The following is a 16,140-nucleotide window of genomic DNA, read 5'->3' on the forward strand; positions in this document are numbered from 1 at the left end:
TAGGGCTTTGTTTTATTTCTCACTACAAATGGAAAGAGACAGCATTATTATTCCTGTTCTTAGGAGTTTTGGAATTCTTCCTTTGCCCCTGTACTAGATCTGAAACCCATAAAATTTCAAAGTTCAAAGTCACAAAAAAGGTTCATTTACTCTCCTCAGTGCAGAGACCCTTCCTCTAATATTCCTCAGAAGACTCATTTGGCCTCTGTCATGGATTAAATTATGTCCCCCCAAAAATGTGTGTATCAACTTGGTTAGGCCATGATTCACAGTATTGTGTGGTTGTCCTCCATTTTGTAATTGTAATTTTATGTTAAAGATGGTTAGGGTGGGATTGTAACACCTTTACCAGGTCACACCCCTGATCCAATATAAAGGGAGTTTCCCTGGGGTGTGGCCAGTCAAGAGATGAAAGGGAAGCAAGCAGAGACAGGAACCTTATACCACCAAGAAAGCTCTGCTCCCAGCACTTTGTTAAAGACATCCACCTGTGGTGTTTCTGTTAAAGCAGCACTAGATGACTAAGACAGCCTCTGTTTAATTTTGTCAATGATTGCAGATCAACAGAAGGCAGGTTCACCATAAGGCAGCCTACTCTTAAGTAGAATGAGTTAAAATTCTGTACCTCTGTGAATTCTTCCCATTAACCTGGTCTAATCCCTCTTCTGCATGATAGCCCTTCAGATAACTTCAGATACTTGATGATAATTATCATGCCTCCTCTTCCCAAGAGGCATCGTGGCTGTCACAGGAACGTATTGTCTGAGGAATTGTTTTTTCTAGATTAAACACCCTCAGTTTCTTCACTAAACCTACTAATTAAACATATACTTAACTCATGCTAAGTGCTGGACAGTGGACATACGTGATGAAATTACATTTCCTGCCCAAAAGTGTTGACAGTCTAGGGATGAAAAAGGCCGACAGACACATCGTCATGAAAACCACTGTAGTAAAGATGAACAACATGGAATAGGAGCATAAGAAAGTGCCATGTGTAGTACCCAGACTCTTCATCATGCACTCACTTTCCTTGACAATTGCAGTTTACCAGTATCACTGTTCCCCCACGTGTATGTCAGTTTGTTGTACTGTGGGGGCTTGCGTGTTGCTGTGATGCTGGGAACTATGCCACTGGTATTCAGATAATAGCGGGGTCATTCATGGCAGTCAGGTTTCAGCTGAGCTTCCAAACTAAGACAGACTAGGAAGAAGGACCCGGCGGTCTGCTTCTGAAAAGCACTGAAACATTGTCTGATATAGTGCTGAAAGATGAGCCCCCCAAGTTGGAAGGCACGCAAAAGATGACTGGGGAAGAGCTGCCTCCTCAAAGTAGAGTCAACCTTAATAACGTGGTTAGAGTCAAGCTTTCGGGACCTTCATTTGCAAATGTGGCATGACTCAAGAAGAAACAGCTGCAGTAATAGGATAATATCCATAAGCCTACAAGGAAGACCAGTTAATACGACTGTTATTCAGACTTATGCACCAACCACTCAGGCCAAAGATAAAGAAAGTGAAGCTTTTTTACCAACTTCTGCAGTCTGAAATTGATCAAACATGCAATCAGGATGCATTGATAGTTACTGGTAATTAGAATGCTAAAGTTGAAAACAAAGAAGAAGATCAATAGTTGGAAAATATGGCCTCGGTGATAGAAATGATGCCGGAAATCTCATGATAGAATTTTGCTAAACCAACAACTTCTTCATTGTAAATAGCTTTTTTCACCAATATAAACGGCAACTATACACATGGACCTCGCCAGATGGAATACACAGGAATCAAATTGATTTTGAATTGTGGTGTTTTCAGTCGCCTCATACACATGTGAAATCTTGACACTGAAAAAGAAAGATCAAAGAAGATTCGATGCATTTGAATTGTGGTGTTGGGAGAAAATATCAAATATACCATGGACTGCCAGAAGAACGAACAAATCAGTTTTGGAGGAAGTATGGCCAGAATGCTCCTTAGAAGCGAAGACAAGACTTCATGTTGCATACTTTGGACACACCATCAGGAAAGACCAATCACTAGAAAAAGACATCCTGCTTGGTAAAGTAGAGGGTCATCAAAATGAAAAAAACCCTCCATGAGATAGATTGACATGATAGCTTCAACAGTGGGCTGAAACATACCATCAATGGTGAGGATGGTGCCAGGACCAAGCAGCATTTCCTTTTGTTATGCGTAAGTCACCATGAGTCAGAGCTGACTTAACAGCAACAACATATACATAGGTTAGTATACAGACATTTGTTTTGTTGCTCTGTTAGCTGAGAAAGCCTCTAAGCAATGAGCTCCAGTAGCGATAAACACACCTACTACTAGATCATGGTTTCTGATCTCCAATAAAAGGAACCAGGACTCCTTGAAGAAATGGTTGATTGTAGGATTGTGGCAGGAAATACACAAGATAAGCCTGGAGCATCTTGTAGTGAGGAAGTGCTCAAGAAAAACTCTCAGTAATGGGGGTTATGTCATAGCGGCATAGAAGCTAACTGTAAGAGCTCCCAGATGGCCAAAACTGGAACAATTTGAGCAACAAAATAAATAAAATAGTATTGGATTATAACCCAAAGTATAAGATGAATATCCATGAGTACATACTGTTATAAATAAATGGTTGAATAAGGGTATCTGAATAAAATTTGGACTTAGTTAATAATAATATATTGACATTGCTTCATTAATTGTGACGAATGTACCATACTAATGTAAAAGAATAATAAGGGAAACTGGGCATGGGAAATACAGAACTCTGTACTACCTTTACAATTTTTCCATAAACCTGTGACTTTTCTAACATAAAAGGTTATTAGAAAAAAAAGAGCACTGGCCTAGAAATTATAATACCTTAGTTTTAATTACATTTTTACTGCAGTATGACCTTGAAATAACTATGTGACCTTGAGCATCACTTCACTTTAGTGGTCTCAGTTTAGTCATCTATAAAATGGGTAAGTTATATAAACTGCATTAGTCCTTTCAACAGTAACATTCTATCATTCTATGAGTTCTTGATGTCTGGCCAGGTCTACCCAGGAGACAACAGCACCCAAAAATGTCACCTGGCAGATGATGAGAAGATGAAGAACTAGAAAAGAAATTCTGTATAGCAAGAACAAATGCTTTATAGCAATATTGTTATCTGTTGGGATTTAAAAAGAGATTGTGATAAAGAAAGCAAAAAAAAGAAAACATTGATTCTTTGAATTGAAGCATAAAAAAGAATCTATTAAGTGACACTTCTAATGCAGAAGCAAAGGAAAAACTTATGTTCCTAGAACATACTAGATTGTCAGATATGCCTTATAATTGTAGTACAGTTGAAGAGGTATAAGAGCTAACAGAAAGTGACTCAAATCAAGCTGCTTGTATGTTATGTTATGACTATAAAAAAAATATAGTCTTATGTATATTTGTAATAAATATTTTCATGCCACTTCTTTATAAAGAAAAAAAATAGCATAAGTAAGAAGAAGAAAAAAAAATTCCTAACAAATGACATGTGCAAAGAGCTGGAGATGGAAAACCAAAGGGAAGAACACGCTCGGCATTCCTCAAGCTGAAAGCACTGAAGAAAAAATTCAAGCCTCGAGTTGCAATAGTGAAGGATTCCATGGGGAAAATACTAAATGACGCAGGAAGCATCAAAAGAAGATGGAAGGGATACACAGAGTCATTATACCAAAAAGAATTAGTCGATGTTCAACTATTTCAAGAGGTGGCATATAATCAGGAACCAATGGTACTGAAGGAAGAAGTCCATGCTGCTCTGAAGGCATTGGCAAAAAACAAGGCTCCAGGAACTGATGGAATATCAATTGAGATGTTTCAACAAAGAGATGCATCGCTGGAGGTGCTCACTCATCTATGCCAAGAAACATGGAAGACAGCTTCCTGGCCAACTGACTGGAACAGATTCATCTGTATGCCTATTCCCAAAAAAGGTGCTCCAACTGAGTGTGGAAATTATAGAACAATATCATTAATATCACACGCAAGCAAAATTCTGCTGAAGATCATTCAAAAACGGCTGCAGCAGTGTATCGACAGGGAACTGCCAGAAATTCAGGCCGGTTTCAGAAGAGGATGTGGAACCAGGGATATCATTGCTGATGTCAGATGAGTCCTGGCTGAAAGCAGAGAATGCCAGAAGGATGTTTACCTGTGTTTTATTGACTATGCAAAGGCATTTGACTGTGTGGATCATAAATTATGGATAACATTGCAAAGAATGGGAATTCCAGAACACTTAATTGTGCTCCTGAGGAACCTTTACATAGATCAAGAGGCAGTTGTTCGGACAGAACAAGGGGATACTGATTGGTTTAAAGTCAGGAAAGGTTTGGGTCAGCGTTGTTCTTTCACCATACATATTTAATCTGTATGCTGAGCAACTAATACGAGAAGCTGGACTATATGAAGAAGAACAGGGCATCAGGATTGGAGGAAGACTCATTAACAACCTGCGTTATGCAGATGACACAACCTTGCTTGCTGAATGTGAAGAGGACTTGAAATACTTACTAATGAAAATCAAAGACCACAACCTTCAGTATGGATTACACCTCAACATAAAGAAAACAAAAATCCTCACAACTGGACCAGTGAGCGACATCATGATAAACAGAGAAAAGAGTGAAGTTGTCAAGGATTTCATTTTACTTCCACCCACAATCAACAGCCATGGAAGCAGCAGTGAAGAAATAAAGAGACGCATTGCATTGGATAAATCTGCTGCAAAGGACCTCTTCAAAGTGTTGAAGGGCAAAGATGTCACCCTGAAGACTAAGGTGCACCTGACCCAAGCCATGGTATTTTCAGTCGCATCATATGCATATGAAAGCTGGACAATGAATAAGGAAGACCCAAGAAGAATTGACGCCTTTGAATTGTGGTGGTGGCGAAGAATATTAAATATACCATGGACTGCCAAAAGAACAAACAAATCCGTCTCAGAAGTACAGCCAGAATGCTCCTTAGAGGCAAGGATGGCGAGACGGTGTCTTACATACTTTGGACATGTTGTCAGGAGAGATCAGTCCCTGGAGAAGGACATCATGCTTGGCAGAGTACAGGGTCAGTGGAAAAGAGGAAGACCCTCAACGAGGTGGATTGACAAAGTGGCTGCAACAATGAGCTCAACCATAACAATGATTTTAAGGGTGGCGCAGGACCGGGTAATGTTCCGTTCTGTCACTATGGGTCGGAACTGACTCGTTGCCACCTAACAACAACAGCATGCTTCTTGGCAGGGAAGCTGGTTAGGTCCTCCATGCTGTCCTTCCAATCAAGGTGATATACTGTGACCTTCAGGGTGATTTGGCAGATTTACTCTTGATTAAACTACCCTATCCTGGAGTGGGGCTCCTGTTAGAGCTACACAGTTCACGATCCCACTTAGAACCTTAGAATGTCCATGTTGGCAAAGACCTCCAACATAAAACAGGGGTGAGTCTGTCTTGTTCATCTGTAACTTAAAACCAAAACCAAACCTAATGCCTTCAAATCGATTCTGGCTCATAGTGACCCTTAGAACAAGTTAACTTAGACCTGAGAGAGAAAGCTGGTATATTAGATGCAGGACCAGGTTGACGATGTTCACCTTAGCTTTACAGTCTAGAACACGAAGCCAAAACCAAAAAACCAGCAGGGTTAAAAATACCACATTAGAACTAACAAAACAAAGTATCCCCACCTATAATATAAGGAAAATATAGCTAATTAGCAGTGAATGTTTAAAAGTTATGTGAATAATCATGTGAGAAGGTAACTGCGGTATTTGCTTAAAAAAAAAAAAAAATAGGCTGGTGGGAACCTGTGGAGGCAGCACAGGAGAGGGGCACACACCCAGGCTCGAGAGCCAGACTGCTGTGTTGAATCCATGCTCCATGACTTCCGTTAGGATCTGTGTGACTTTGGGCATTGCTTTCTTGTCTATAAAATAGAGATATAACTACATCTCTTATAGGCTTGTTGTGGCTATGTTAGGCCCTTTTCAGGGTTCCTATAATTGAATTAGTGTTCAATAAATGTTAGCTATTACTATACAGTATTATTGTTGTTGATAATACTAAAATCTATAAAATAGTAATTCTGCCCTATACAGTAGTGATCACATCTGTATTATTGTGAACAAATCACATCCATGTTTCTTTAAAACAATGAATACTTTTTGCCTTACTTCCTCATGCATAACGCAGCCAGGATAGTTCAGGGGATCTGGAAATATTGGCTTATGAACAAATAAAGGAAATGGAAATGTTACCATGGAAAGGAGGAAAAATCTAAGAGACAAGAAAGCTTTCTTCGATATGTAGAGTTTCCATTTAGAAGAAGGGGCATCCTGAATCTGTATCAAGAGGGTAGATCTCAGAACAATGGTTAAAATCTAGTTGGAGGCAGAACTGAAATCAGTGTCAGGCAATATTAAAAAAAAAAATTAATTGTTGATGGAGTTGATGTATTATAGCAAAGACTAGACCATTTACCAGATATGGTACTGAAAATTTTTGCATCATTTAAGTAGGAAATGTGACCAGATGACTCTGATTCTGGAATTTTGTTCTATAGGTCATATTAGTTCAGGATATTCTGGCGAATGCAAACATATGTATGTAAAATGTCTGTTGAAAATATTCTTATTAACACCATCACACACACTCACACACTCACACACACACACACACACACACAACTAGACACTGAGGTACCGTAGCTACGAAGACTTGTGTCACAGATTAGGATTACTGTGACCGAGAATAAGGAGGAGGAAGCAAGGGAGAAGCTGACCCCATTAATGGACTTCATAGTCCCAGTACCTGAGCCTGGTTATCTGTCCAAAAAAAAAAAAACCCTGTAGCCGTCAAGTCAAATCCAACTCATAGCCGATCCTATAGGACACAGTAGAAGTACCCCATAGTGTTTCCAAGGAGCATCTGGTGGATTCAAACTGCCAACCTTTTGGTTAGCAGCTGAATTCTTAACCACTACGCCACCAGGTTTTCTGCCTGTCCTAAGAGGAAGATGCAAACGGCTTATCTTTCTCTTGTCTTCACTAGTAGTTGTCTTTATAATGATACTTCTTTATGTAATACTTCTTTAGAATGATACTTGCTAATGATTACTAGCCCCTTAACTCCCCAAAATGTGGCTTGAATCCAGCTCTATACTGTACAGACTGGATGCAGAGTCCAGGATCTGAGTTAGAGCTGCAATTTGCCCCTTCTACACACAGCCATCTGGCCTGTGGGCTTCTGTTTTCTCACCAATGTCAGGAGGATAGTAGGATCCCTGTGCTGTCTCCTCAGAAGGGTCTTATGAGGATTCCATGACACATCAGCATGAAAGTACTTTGCACAAATGTAGAGCACTATTGAAACAAATAGGATTATTATTGCTTCCACCTAGAATGGTCTTTCCTGGTTCTGTGCATTCCTCTGCAATTTCCACCCCCTACTGCAGAATGTGACCATTGTCCAAACAAAAAGCTATTTGGCCTCCACAAAGTGAAAAACATTAGGCTTTTTCCATACTTTTCTTATTTTAGAATATTAAGCACCTTGCGTGTATTAATGGTGGCTTTAAAAGGCAGTTAGTGATGCAGTTTGTTTACTGGTTTCTGATACTGTTTGTTACTTACATAAGGCCACCTGAATATTCCATGCTTTACGTCACAGAGAGAGCCAAGCAGAACATGGGGAATGGAGCACCTGCCCACTGGGACGTATTCACCTGGAGAGAGAGATGCATCAGGACCAGATTAGGAGTCTGACCATTATAGATGCAGGGAGCGTTGGAACCAGATCAGGTCCCAGTAAATTTAAAATTCAAAAGCTAAATTAAGTAATACCCACAGAGTCTTAGTTTCATTTCTTCAAGTTCTCAGTGTAATTTCCATAATCTGCATCATTACCACCATAAGTAGATGAGGGAAGGGCTAATGAACATTATTATAAACTGCAGACTTAATACATTTGTCATCATTATGATTATTACTCATGAAAATAATAATATAATCTCTCATGTGATATCCACGTTAGCACATTCCTCTCACCTCAGAAATGGTAGAGATCCTTATTAGATTAGAAATAGCAAGAAAGGTACTAGATGCCCCTTGTGTCCAATGGGTAAGGCATAAAAAAAAAAAAAAGGCATAGTAAGATTAAAATGGAGCCCATACATCTCAGTTGAAAATCAACTTGCGTATCTTCCATTAATATTTCAAGCTAACACCAATGATACAAGAAAGATGTTTGAACACACTAAAGCTGTTTCTAGACCTATAACTACACAGATTATGCCACTGCTTAGAAGAAATAGTGTGAAGCATTCATGCAAATGTTAAGAATGAAGACAAGGTGCCTACCTGAGTCATAGGAGCCTGAATTCTGGTATCAGATGCTCTAGTAGCATTACTGTAGAAAACTCCCCTTTAGCAACTATACTAGCAGGAACAGACGGACCACCTTTTTCCAGAGCAAGAACTCTGGAGTGATGGAGCACTCTCCCTTAGAAATGTGGGACTGAAAGAAATGTACATACTTAAGACACACATGTTACATGCTTCGAGGCGTTTTCAAAAAGGTGTGAGTGTCATGATCCTTAATTCAGAATTGTTTTACTCCCAATTTGGGGTCAAAATACATTATAATGTTAATTAGTGACTATTTGAATACTGCAAAACTTAAAGAGGAAGGTGACTCTAGCCACTGCACAGCTTGACCTGATAAGTTCAGATTTTTATAAAGAACAATGATAATTTTTTTCACTCATTGTTTCAAAAAATTCTTATTAGAAAATTTTGAAAACTTCATATTCTTGTGACTACTTTTGTATTATTTATGTCCCCCTCTTTTTAATGAATTACTCCTCTTCCCATCAAGCTTCTGTAATATCTAAGTTGGCATAAGTCTAGTTTGAAGGCTTCAGCTCTGTGTGTTTTTTTGTGCGTGTATGTGTACATGTAAATACAGTATCATTATTGTACTTTTTAGAAAACCTGGCAAAATCTTTTTATTTTTATAACATAGTCATCACAGATCTACTCAAAACTCTATTCTATTTTTTCAGTATTTGAGAACATACAACTTACTGAAACTACACCAAATGGCTTTGAAATGTTTAAGAACAGTCTTACTCAAATATAAAAACATAGAAATTGGTTCATAAATGCCCAAATAATAAAGAATGTATTTAACAGTGAGAGAAAAATTGTATGGTTTTTAACAATCCTTGGGATAACCTATGTGTTTGTAGAATGTTTATGTTCACCAATGAACAGTTACAAATGATTTAAAAAAAATGATTACGGAATATTAAACGCCAGAGCTGAGATAAATAATTTCTATGACAGTTTCAAACTTAGGCTATTATTTTAAATCTTATAAGATCCCTTTTTTTTCCCCTCAACTGGTAGTGAATGACCAGTTGCAGGTATTTCATTTACAAAGCACGTAGATGATCATAAATCAAGATATCACAGGAGACAGAATTGATTGTTTCTCCAAGGCAAGCTTTTCTAGGTTATTAGAAGTGCACTTTAAATTAAGTCAATTAGACTGTAGCTTCTAGTTAATCTTTGCAACTAGGATAGTATATTTAAAAACTTGTCTCCTTGTTAAGTAGGCATCATGACAGTGCTTTCCTAGCGTATTGTTAACCTCCAGTGGGAGGTTAAGCGGCTTCTCCTGTGTCTATATCTGTTGCTGTAAGAACTGACTGCAGCGTTGCACCCACCTACCCCTGAATGGTGAAAGGGAAGGCTCGCACCTGTGGGATTAGGTGTAGCAGCAGGAAGTAAGAGCATTTGCAGCATATAATTAACAAGGAATTTTTTCTCTCTCTTTTTCTAAACGGCATGTTCATCCTGATAGGTTAACCAGTGATTAACCCTTGAAAAAATGTGCTGGAGTCTGCACCCTTACTGCAGTTCATTCACTCCCTGGTGTATTTGGTTACTTCTGCAACCACTGTCAGAGGAATGCACCTTAAAACACTTCCTTTCCTGGCGTGTGCATTAATTTCTTTATGCTCCTGAGGGAATTTTTTTTTTTTTTTAGGTTTTGGCATCTGTTTACTATAACTTCCGGTAGCCAAATCCTGTTCTCTTCTGAATCAATTTAGAAATAATTCAGGAACTATTGTGATTTAGAAACTACAACCCTGCTAAAGAAGGTGGAGAAGGCAGTACTAAGTGAATTGGGCCTCTCAGAGGTTTAAATGGGAGTATGAAAAAAATCAATTTACTCTCTGAATGCTACTTTGTATACGGCTTGTTTACAATGTGGTTTTTAGTTGTTATCTTCTTGGATTCATTAATTTATGAATCCAATTGGGTTCTATAATTGAATCACAAATTTTTTAAAAGATTTCTAAATATGGCTTTCTAGAAAACAATGTTCTTGACCAAAACACAATCCGAATTCACGGTGGTTGAAGTTTAACAGGCTGCTGCTTGGATAAAAAAAAAAAAAGGGACCCACTTTTCTAGAATTCCTAATGACCTTCTCTCTGTGTAGTTCAGTCCCATACGTTCTTTTTATTTACATGCCAAAACAAAAACAAAAACTTAACTGTGTGCTTAGTTTTCTTTAACTAAACTTCATTTCCTAATAAGATACCCTTTATGAATGGAATTAGATGCAGTGACTTTCAAAGTGTGAAAATTTTACTGCCTTAAAAGAGTCTTAGCACAAAGGAGCACTGAACCAGCGATAATGTCTTCTAGCCAAACACGTTTGTACTGTGAGTAGAAACTGTTTAAAAGGAAAATTACATCTTTTTCAGCAATTTATCAGGGATAATTACCCTTCATACACTACAGGAAGGATAAAGTGTTTTAAAGAACTATAATTCTAATTGGTAAATGTCACCAGCTGTTGTGGTTACTCTTACTTGTGTGTATTCTTTTAATGATTAGAGTTTCATGCCACAAGCTACATGAAAATATATTCACTAGGTGTGAAATTCCCATATGTCACAGTTTCAAGACTAGGTAAACAGCTCCAAGATAAAGAACTAATGCTAATGAGAAATCTAAGAATCCTGGGTTTTGTTTTCCAAGCACGTGGGTCTTAATTTGCCAAGAGTGGAGAAAATGCATCTTTCACAACAAAAGGAAAAAAGACAAAGAAACACTTCATTTGTTCCAACGAACTTTCCCTCACACCCCATCCAAAGATACTTGTTTCATGAGAAAGTTGTGAAACTCTCTCAACTTCCAGATTTCAGTATTATGTCCCTTGGGCTGGCCAGTAAGGAACGGCGTTTCATTTTCTTTTAAGCTTCAACTGCAAAACGTTTGTGACTTTTGGATGATGGAGGGTAAACTCTTCCTGGATGATGTTTCATGGTATGTAATGTTCTCTTGGAAGTGATCAATGAAACAGAAGTGACCTGAGAGTCTACAGCAGGTGTTTAAAGTTCTTATTTGCCAGGCCTCCTGGCAGTAACTTAGTTCTTCCAAGCCTGATGGGCCAAGTGATTGACAGGATTGAACTTCTAAGCATAGCCGTCCTTTGAAAGGTGGAAATAAAAATGGGGTTGGAGTGAAGAGACATGGTGGAGAAAGCAAGCTCTCATTTGTCTATTGTCTAATTCTCAGTTTAGCGGGGCTCTCCCCCAACTGCCGGGTATCACAGATATCATAGCATCTTGTTTCCAGGCACCTGACTGAAACTCGGATGCTGAGCTAACTGGTCATTAGGTATAAGAAATTGTTCTCATGTCATTTTCATCCTCTGGCAATATGTTTCCTGAATGTTTTTGTTTTCAATGTTTTGACAAAATTTGAGAGGCAAGAAGAGAAATACTAATGAGTTAGTTTTCCTCAAGTATTAATCTTCATGCAGATTACCCTGGCTTTTCACTGGAAACAGACCGATACATAAAACACCCCCTCAAAAAAAGTATAGGTTTTTTTTATTATTCTTGTAGTTGTTTAAACTTTGAAACATTGTTTATGAGAATTACACAGCAAAATAGCAAAGGTATGCGTTCAGTAAGCTGCCTCTGCTAGGTTTGGGATACATTACCTACATTGTGTATAAATGCTCTTGAAGGAAAGACCAGTGAAGATATTTATATAAATAATTGTTCATATTTTAACTAATTCTTGTTACATCAGGGTTACACTGGAAAGGATCCTTGAATGTATATGATATTTCCCTTTAGGATAAATATATGAGCAGTAAGAACATTGCGGTGATTTTTACTGCATAGGAATAAGTTGTTACCAAAAACTCAAATTTTTATAAATGGAGTAAATGAGATGAGCCCATTGCCTATGCTGTACACTGGTTTGCATTAAAACCCAAAAAACCCAGTGCCATTGAGTCAATTCCGACTCATAGCGACCTTATAGGACAGGGTAGAACTGCCCCATTGAGTTTCCAAGGAGCGCCTGGCGGATTTGAACTGCTGACCCTTTGGTTAGCAGCTGTAGCACTTAACCACTATGCCACCAAGGTTTCCAGTGGGTATACAAAATATACCCAACCCCAAAGAGTAGCAAGGATGGCACAGGACCACGCAGGGGTTCTTTCTGTTGTACATAGGGTTGCTATGAGTCAGAACCAACTCACCGGCACCTAACAACAACGTGGCAAGGAGAATTTATAATATTAACTACCCAACCTACCCTACCACTACCAAAAACCAAACCCATTGTCATCAATTTGATTCTGACTCATGGTGACCCCAGGTGTTACATAGTAGAACTGTGCTTTATAGGGCTTTCTTGGCTGGAATCTTATGGAAGCAGATTGCCAGAACTCTCTTCCACAGTGCCTCTGGATGGATTGTAACCTCCAACCATTAGATAACTTTGGAAAATTATTTAATCCACATTTTTGGCTCTTCATGGGAAAATTGTTCATCAATATTCCTACCGCATTTCTAAAATAAAATCAATCCTTAGGATAAAAGATTATTAAGATTGATAAAAACTAATGGATGGAAGCAATAGATAATCCACAAAATGTTTACATTTCATTTTGCAGTACACTAAGTTTTTTGCCCAATATCTTCTTAGTGATGTTTATACTTGGTAAGAAAACTTGTTTGTATTCCTTGAGGACCATGATAGTGGAGGGAGGGAACCCAAAGAAAGCTAACATTGCTTGTTTGTTTTTAGTATTATGGATAAACTAGCCAGAGATGATGAGAAGTAAATTGTATTTGTAATTAGAAAATGATAATTACGTGTGGGGAAATTTTTAAAAATTCATTCACTAATACTGCTTGACATATTGACCTTCCAAGATAGACGTTAAAAAAAAAAGAAGATAACCACTGGCTTACAATCACATATTTCTAATCACTTTAATAATGATGAATAGCTCTGACCTCAAGTTGTGGACATCAGTAATAAACTGTTTTATTTAGTTTGATTATGGAATTGGCTTAAGTCACTCGTTGATTTGGTCTTGATCATATTTTAATGTAATTCTTAAAATAATATAGTGAATAATTTTTCAGGGTTGTAATTAAATAATACCTTTAAAACCTTGGTTGATGTCGTTTTATTTTCCATATTTTCTCGCACAACAGAAACCTGGAATGGACCTGGCAGACACCTACATTATGTTTGTTCGGCAAAACCAAGATATTCTTCGAGATAAAGTCAATGAAGAAATGTATATAGAAAAGTTGTTTGATGTAAGTAACTGCACTCGCAAGACATGCTGGCTGTATAGCTATACCGCAAAGGGGAAGTTGTATTTTTATGATATGTTTGCAAAGAAGACTTTTTTTTAATTTATCATTTTATTACATGCAGCTAATATGGTTGATAATTTTTATATTTCTTTGACTGCAGAGGGAAGCCTTAATTGGCTTCCTTTCCTAGACAAGAACTGTCATGGTTAGAATGAGAGTCTCAAAAACCTTCTAAGGTTAATTTTTTAACAAGCAAGATGAAATTCATTTTACCATTGTGTACAGCATTATTTCACTCACCTTTGCCGTATTCCACGAACAGAATAATATTGTAATGGATTTGTCCCCTATTATAAAAGTTTTTTTTTTAAGTCAACAGAATGTTCTTCAGTTAAACAAAGAAATAAGCTGCAGTAAAGCCAAATATCTGCCACTCTTCTGTTTTGAACATTTTTATCTTGATTTACAGTACTGATATGTGCTAGCAAATATAATATTACAGCTTTATCTGTAGTAAAATCTTTACTTAGGCATGGTAAGTCCTGGAAATGGAAGACTGGGGATTTAGATACCCTGATCCTCAAGTTTCATTTATTGAGTATCTGCAGAAGAGACTAAGAGAGCAGTCAATTTAAACAGCAATGCTGTCACCCACTTGCAATAATTTAACAGTTGATCCAAAGTAACTAGTACTTTTCTTGTGACATAACTTTGCGTAATTCAGCACAAGGCTGATTCTGGAATATAATATCTGCTTTGAAGTGCATTTATTTGTGTGCATCTTCTTTGCGTTTTAGAGATGCTTTCTGGCAGTTTCATTTAATTATGCAAGTTACTGCAAATGTTTTCATAACAGCAATTCACGGGCTTCACGGTGACACTTCAGCTGTGGTAGTTACAGAAGGTCTCGCCACGTCATCATCTCCACCATGGTCTGTTCATGTCAGTGTTCGCCATTCGTCAGATTGGGTGGCCAAAATGAGTCTTAGCTTTCATACTTTATGTTTCTAGCCTCTACCCAGGCTGTTTTACAATAAAAGTATCATCTGTTTTAATAAGCTAAGTGTTAATGTGTGTGAAAAGAATGATTTCCTAAAAGCTTTGATGCCCTGCAGGGGTAAGAAAATTATCATCCATCCAGCTGGCTCTTTTACAAAATACTGAAGCCATATTAGCGACTTCTGCTTCCATTTGGTATTGCTCTGAATTTACAAGCATATGTCTCACTTCCAAGTTCTCTTACTTTTTTTGCTTATGTGATGATTTTCAAAACTGTTGAACAGAAAGGGAAAGTTTAGTTGGTGTTCTTCTCATAAAGTTTCTTCTTAGTATGTAGTTCAAGCACATATTATATGGTGGGAAAAAAAAGGCAGAGCCATCCTGGAAACAGACAGTTGTAGATAGATTTGTGGCACAGCAGTTAAGTGTTCGCTGCTAACCAAAAAGGTCAGCAGTTCAAATTCACCAACCACTCCTTGTAAACTGCATGGGGCAGTTCTACTCTGTCCTATAGATAGGGTCACTACAAATCAAAATTGACACAATGGCAACGACATAGATAGATTTGTTGAGCGTATGTGTGTGTGTGTATTTTCTTAACATCTTGAAACTTTTTTGTTTGGTGACCTGTCTACTGCCAAACTTAAGCATTCTTGCCACAGAGGTGGGATTTATTCTCTTCAAAGATATTCCCCATTGCTACTCCCCTTTGTTCTCCAAACTTTCTTTTGAAGGCTTCTATATGCGGTAACAGTAACAAACAAAACTAAGTAACATGAATCCAAGGAGGCCAACATTAAAATGATGTGCTATTTTAATGTCCCTAAATATGTGTACATTCTTTTCAGGGCCCAAACATTTGACATGGCTGTAGGTTTGCTTCTAAAAAGAGCCCTTGACAAGCAGCCTTTTGGGTTTGGTCTTGAAGTCTTTGTCATTTTGCATATTCACACTAGAACATTGGACTTCTTACTTGTAAAACAGTTGTAATGTCCTTAAACATTCTAATATTTTCGAGTTGCACATTCCCATTACTATAATTAAAAATAGATAGTAGACCCTAATTCAATTGATATATCATCAAGAATGACAGGTATGAGGGGGTACGAAGAGCCCCTAATTAGCCAAGACTGAATTTGCCTCAATTACAGCAAGTAAATGAGAGCTTATCAAGCATGTGTCGAAAGGTAAAGTAGAATGTGTATCTTAAGGAGCAGATCATTACTGAGAAACATTATGTAATTATTGGAGATCCACTTGGCTGGAACTTAATATACTGTTAGGTGTCAAGAAACAGTTGAAAATAATGACCCTATAAATACTGTTAGCAACCTTAGCCTGTTACAGATAAAAGATTGAAGAGAACAGTTTTGTTCAGACATCATGACAAAATTTGCTATGCCAGTTAGAGTATTTCCTGACTAAGTAAATGGATCCTCCCAACTCTAGATGCAGAAGAGGACATAGACAGAT

At 37.8% G+C, this 16,140-nt stretch overlaps 1 protein-coding gene across 14 annotated transcripts in view; it reads left to right on the forward strand.

Annotated features, from left to right (window-relative positions):
• The window catches only part of CADPS2 (calcium dependent secretion activator 2), a 614,350-nt gene that overhangs the window by 575,081 nt on the left and 23,129 nt on the right, over window positions 1-16,140 (forward strand). For all 14 annotated transcript variants that reach the window (XM_064289775.1, XM_064289767.1, XM_064289765.1 and 11 more), the window contains one exon: window positions 13,561-13,668. In XM_064289775.1, the coding sequence (XP_064145845.1) occupies window positions 13,561-13,668 (108 nt within the window). The remainder of the gene's footprint in view (window positions 1-13,560; window positions 13,669-16,140) is intronic.

This window comes from Loxodonta africana, chromosome 8 (genome assembly GCF_030014295.1).
Source record: "Loxodonta africana isolate mLoxAfr1 chromosome 8, mLoxAfr1.hap2, whole genome shotgun sequence".
Taxonomy (NCBI): domain Eukaryota; kingdom Metazoa; phylum Chordata; class Mammalia; order Proboscidea; family Elephantidae; genus Loxodonta; species Loxodonta africana.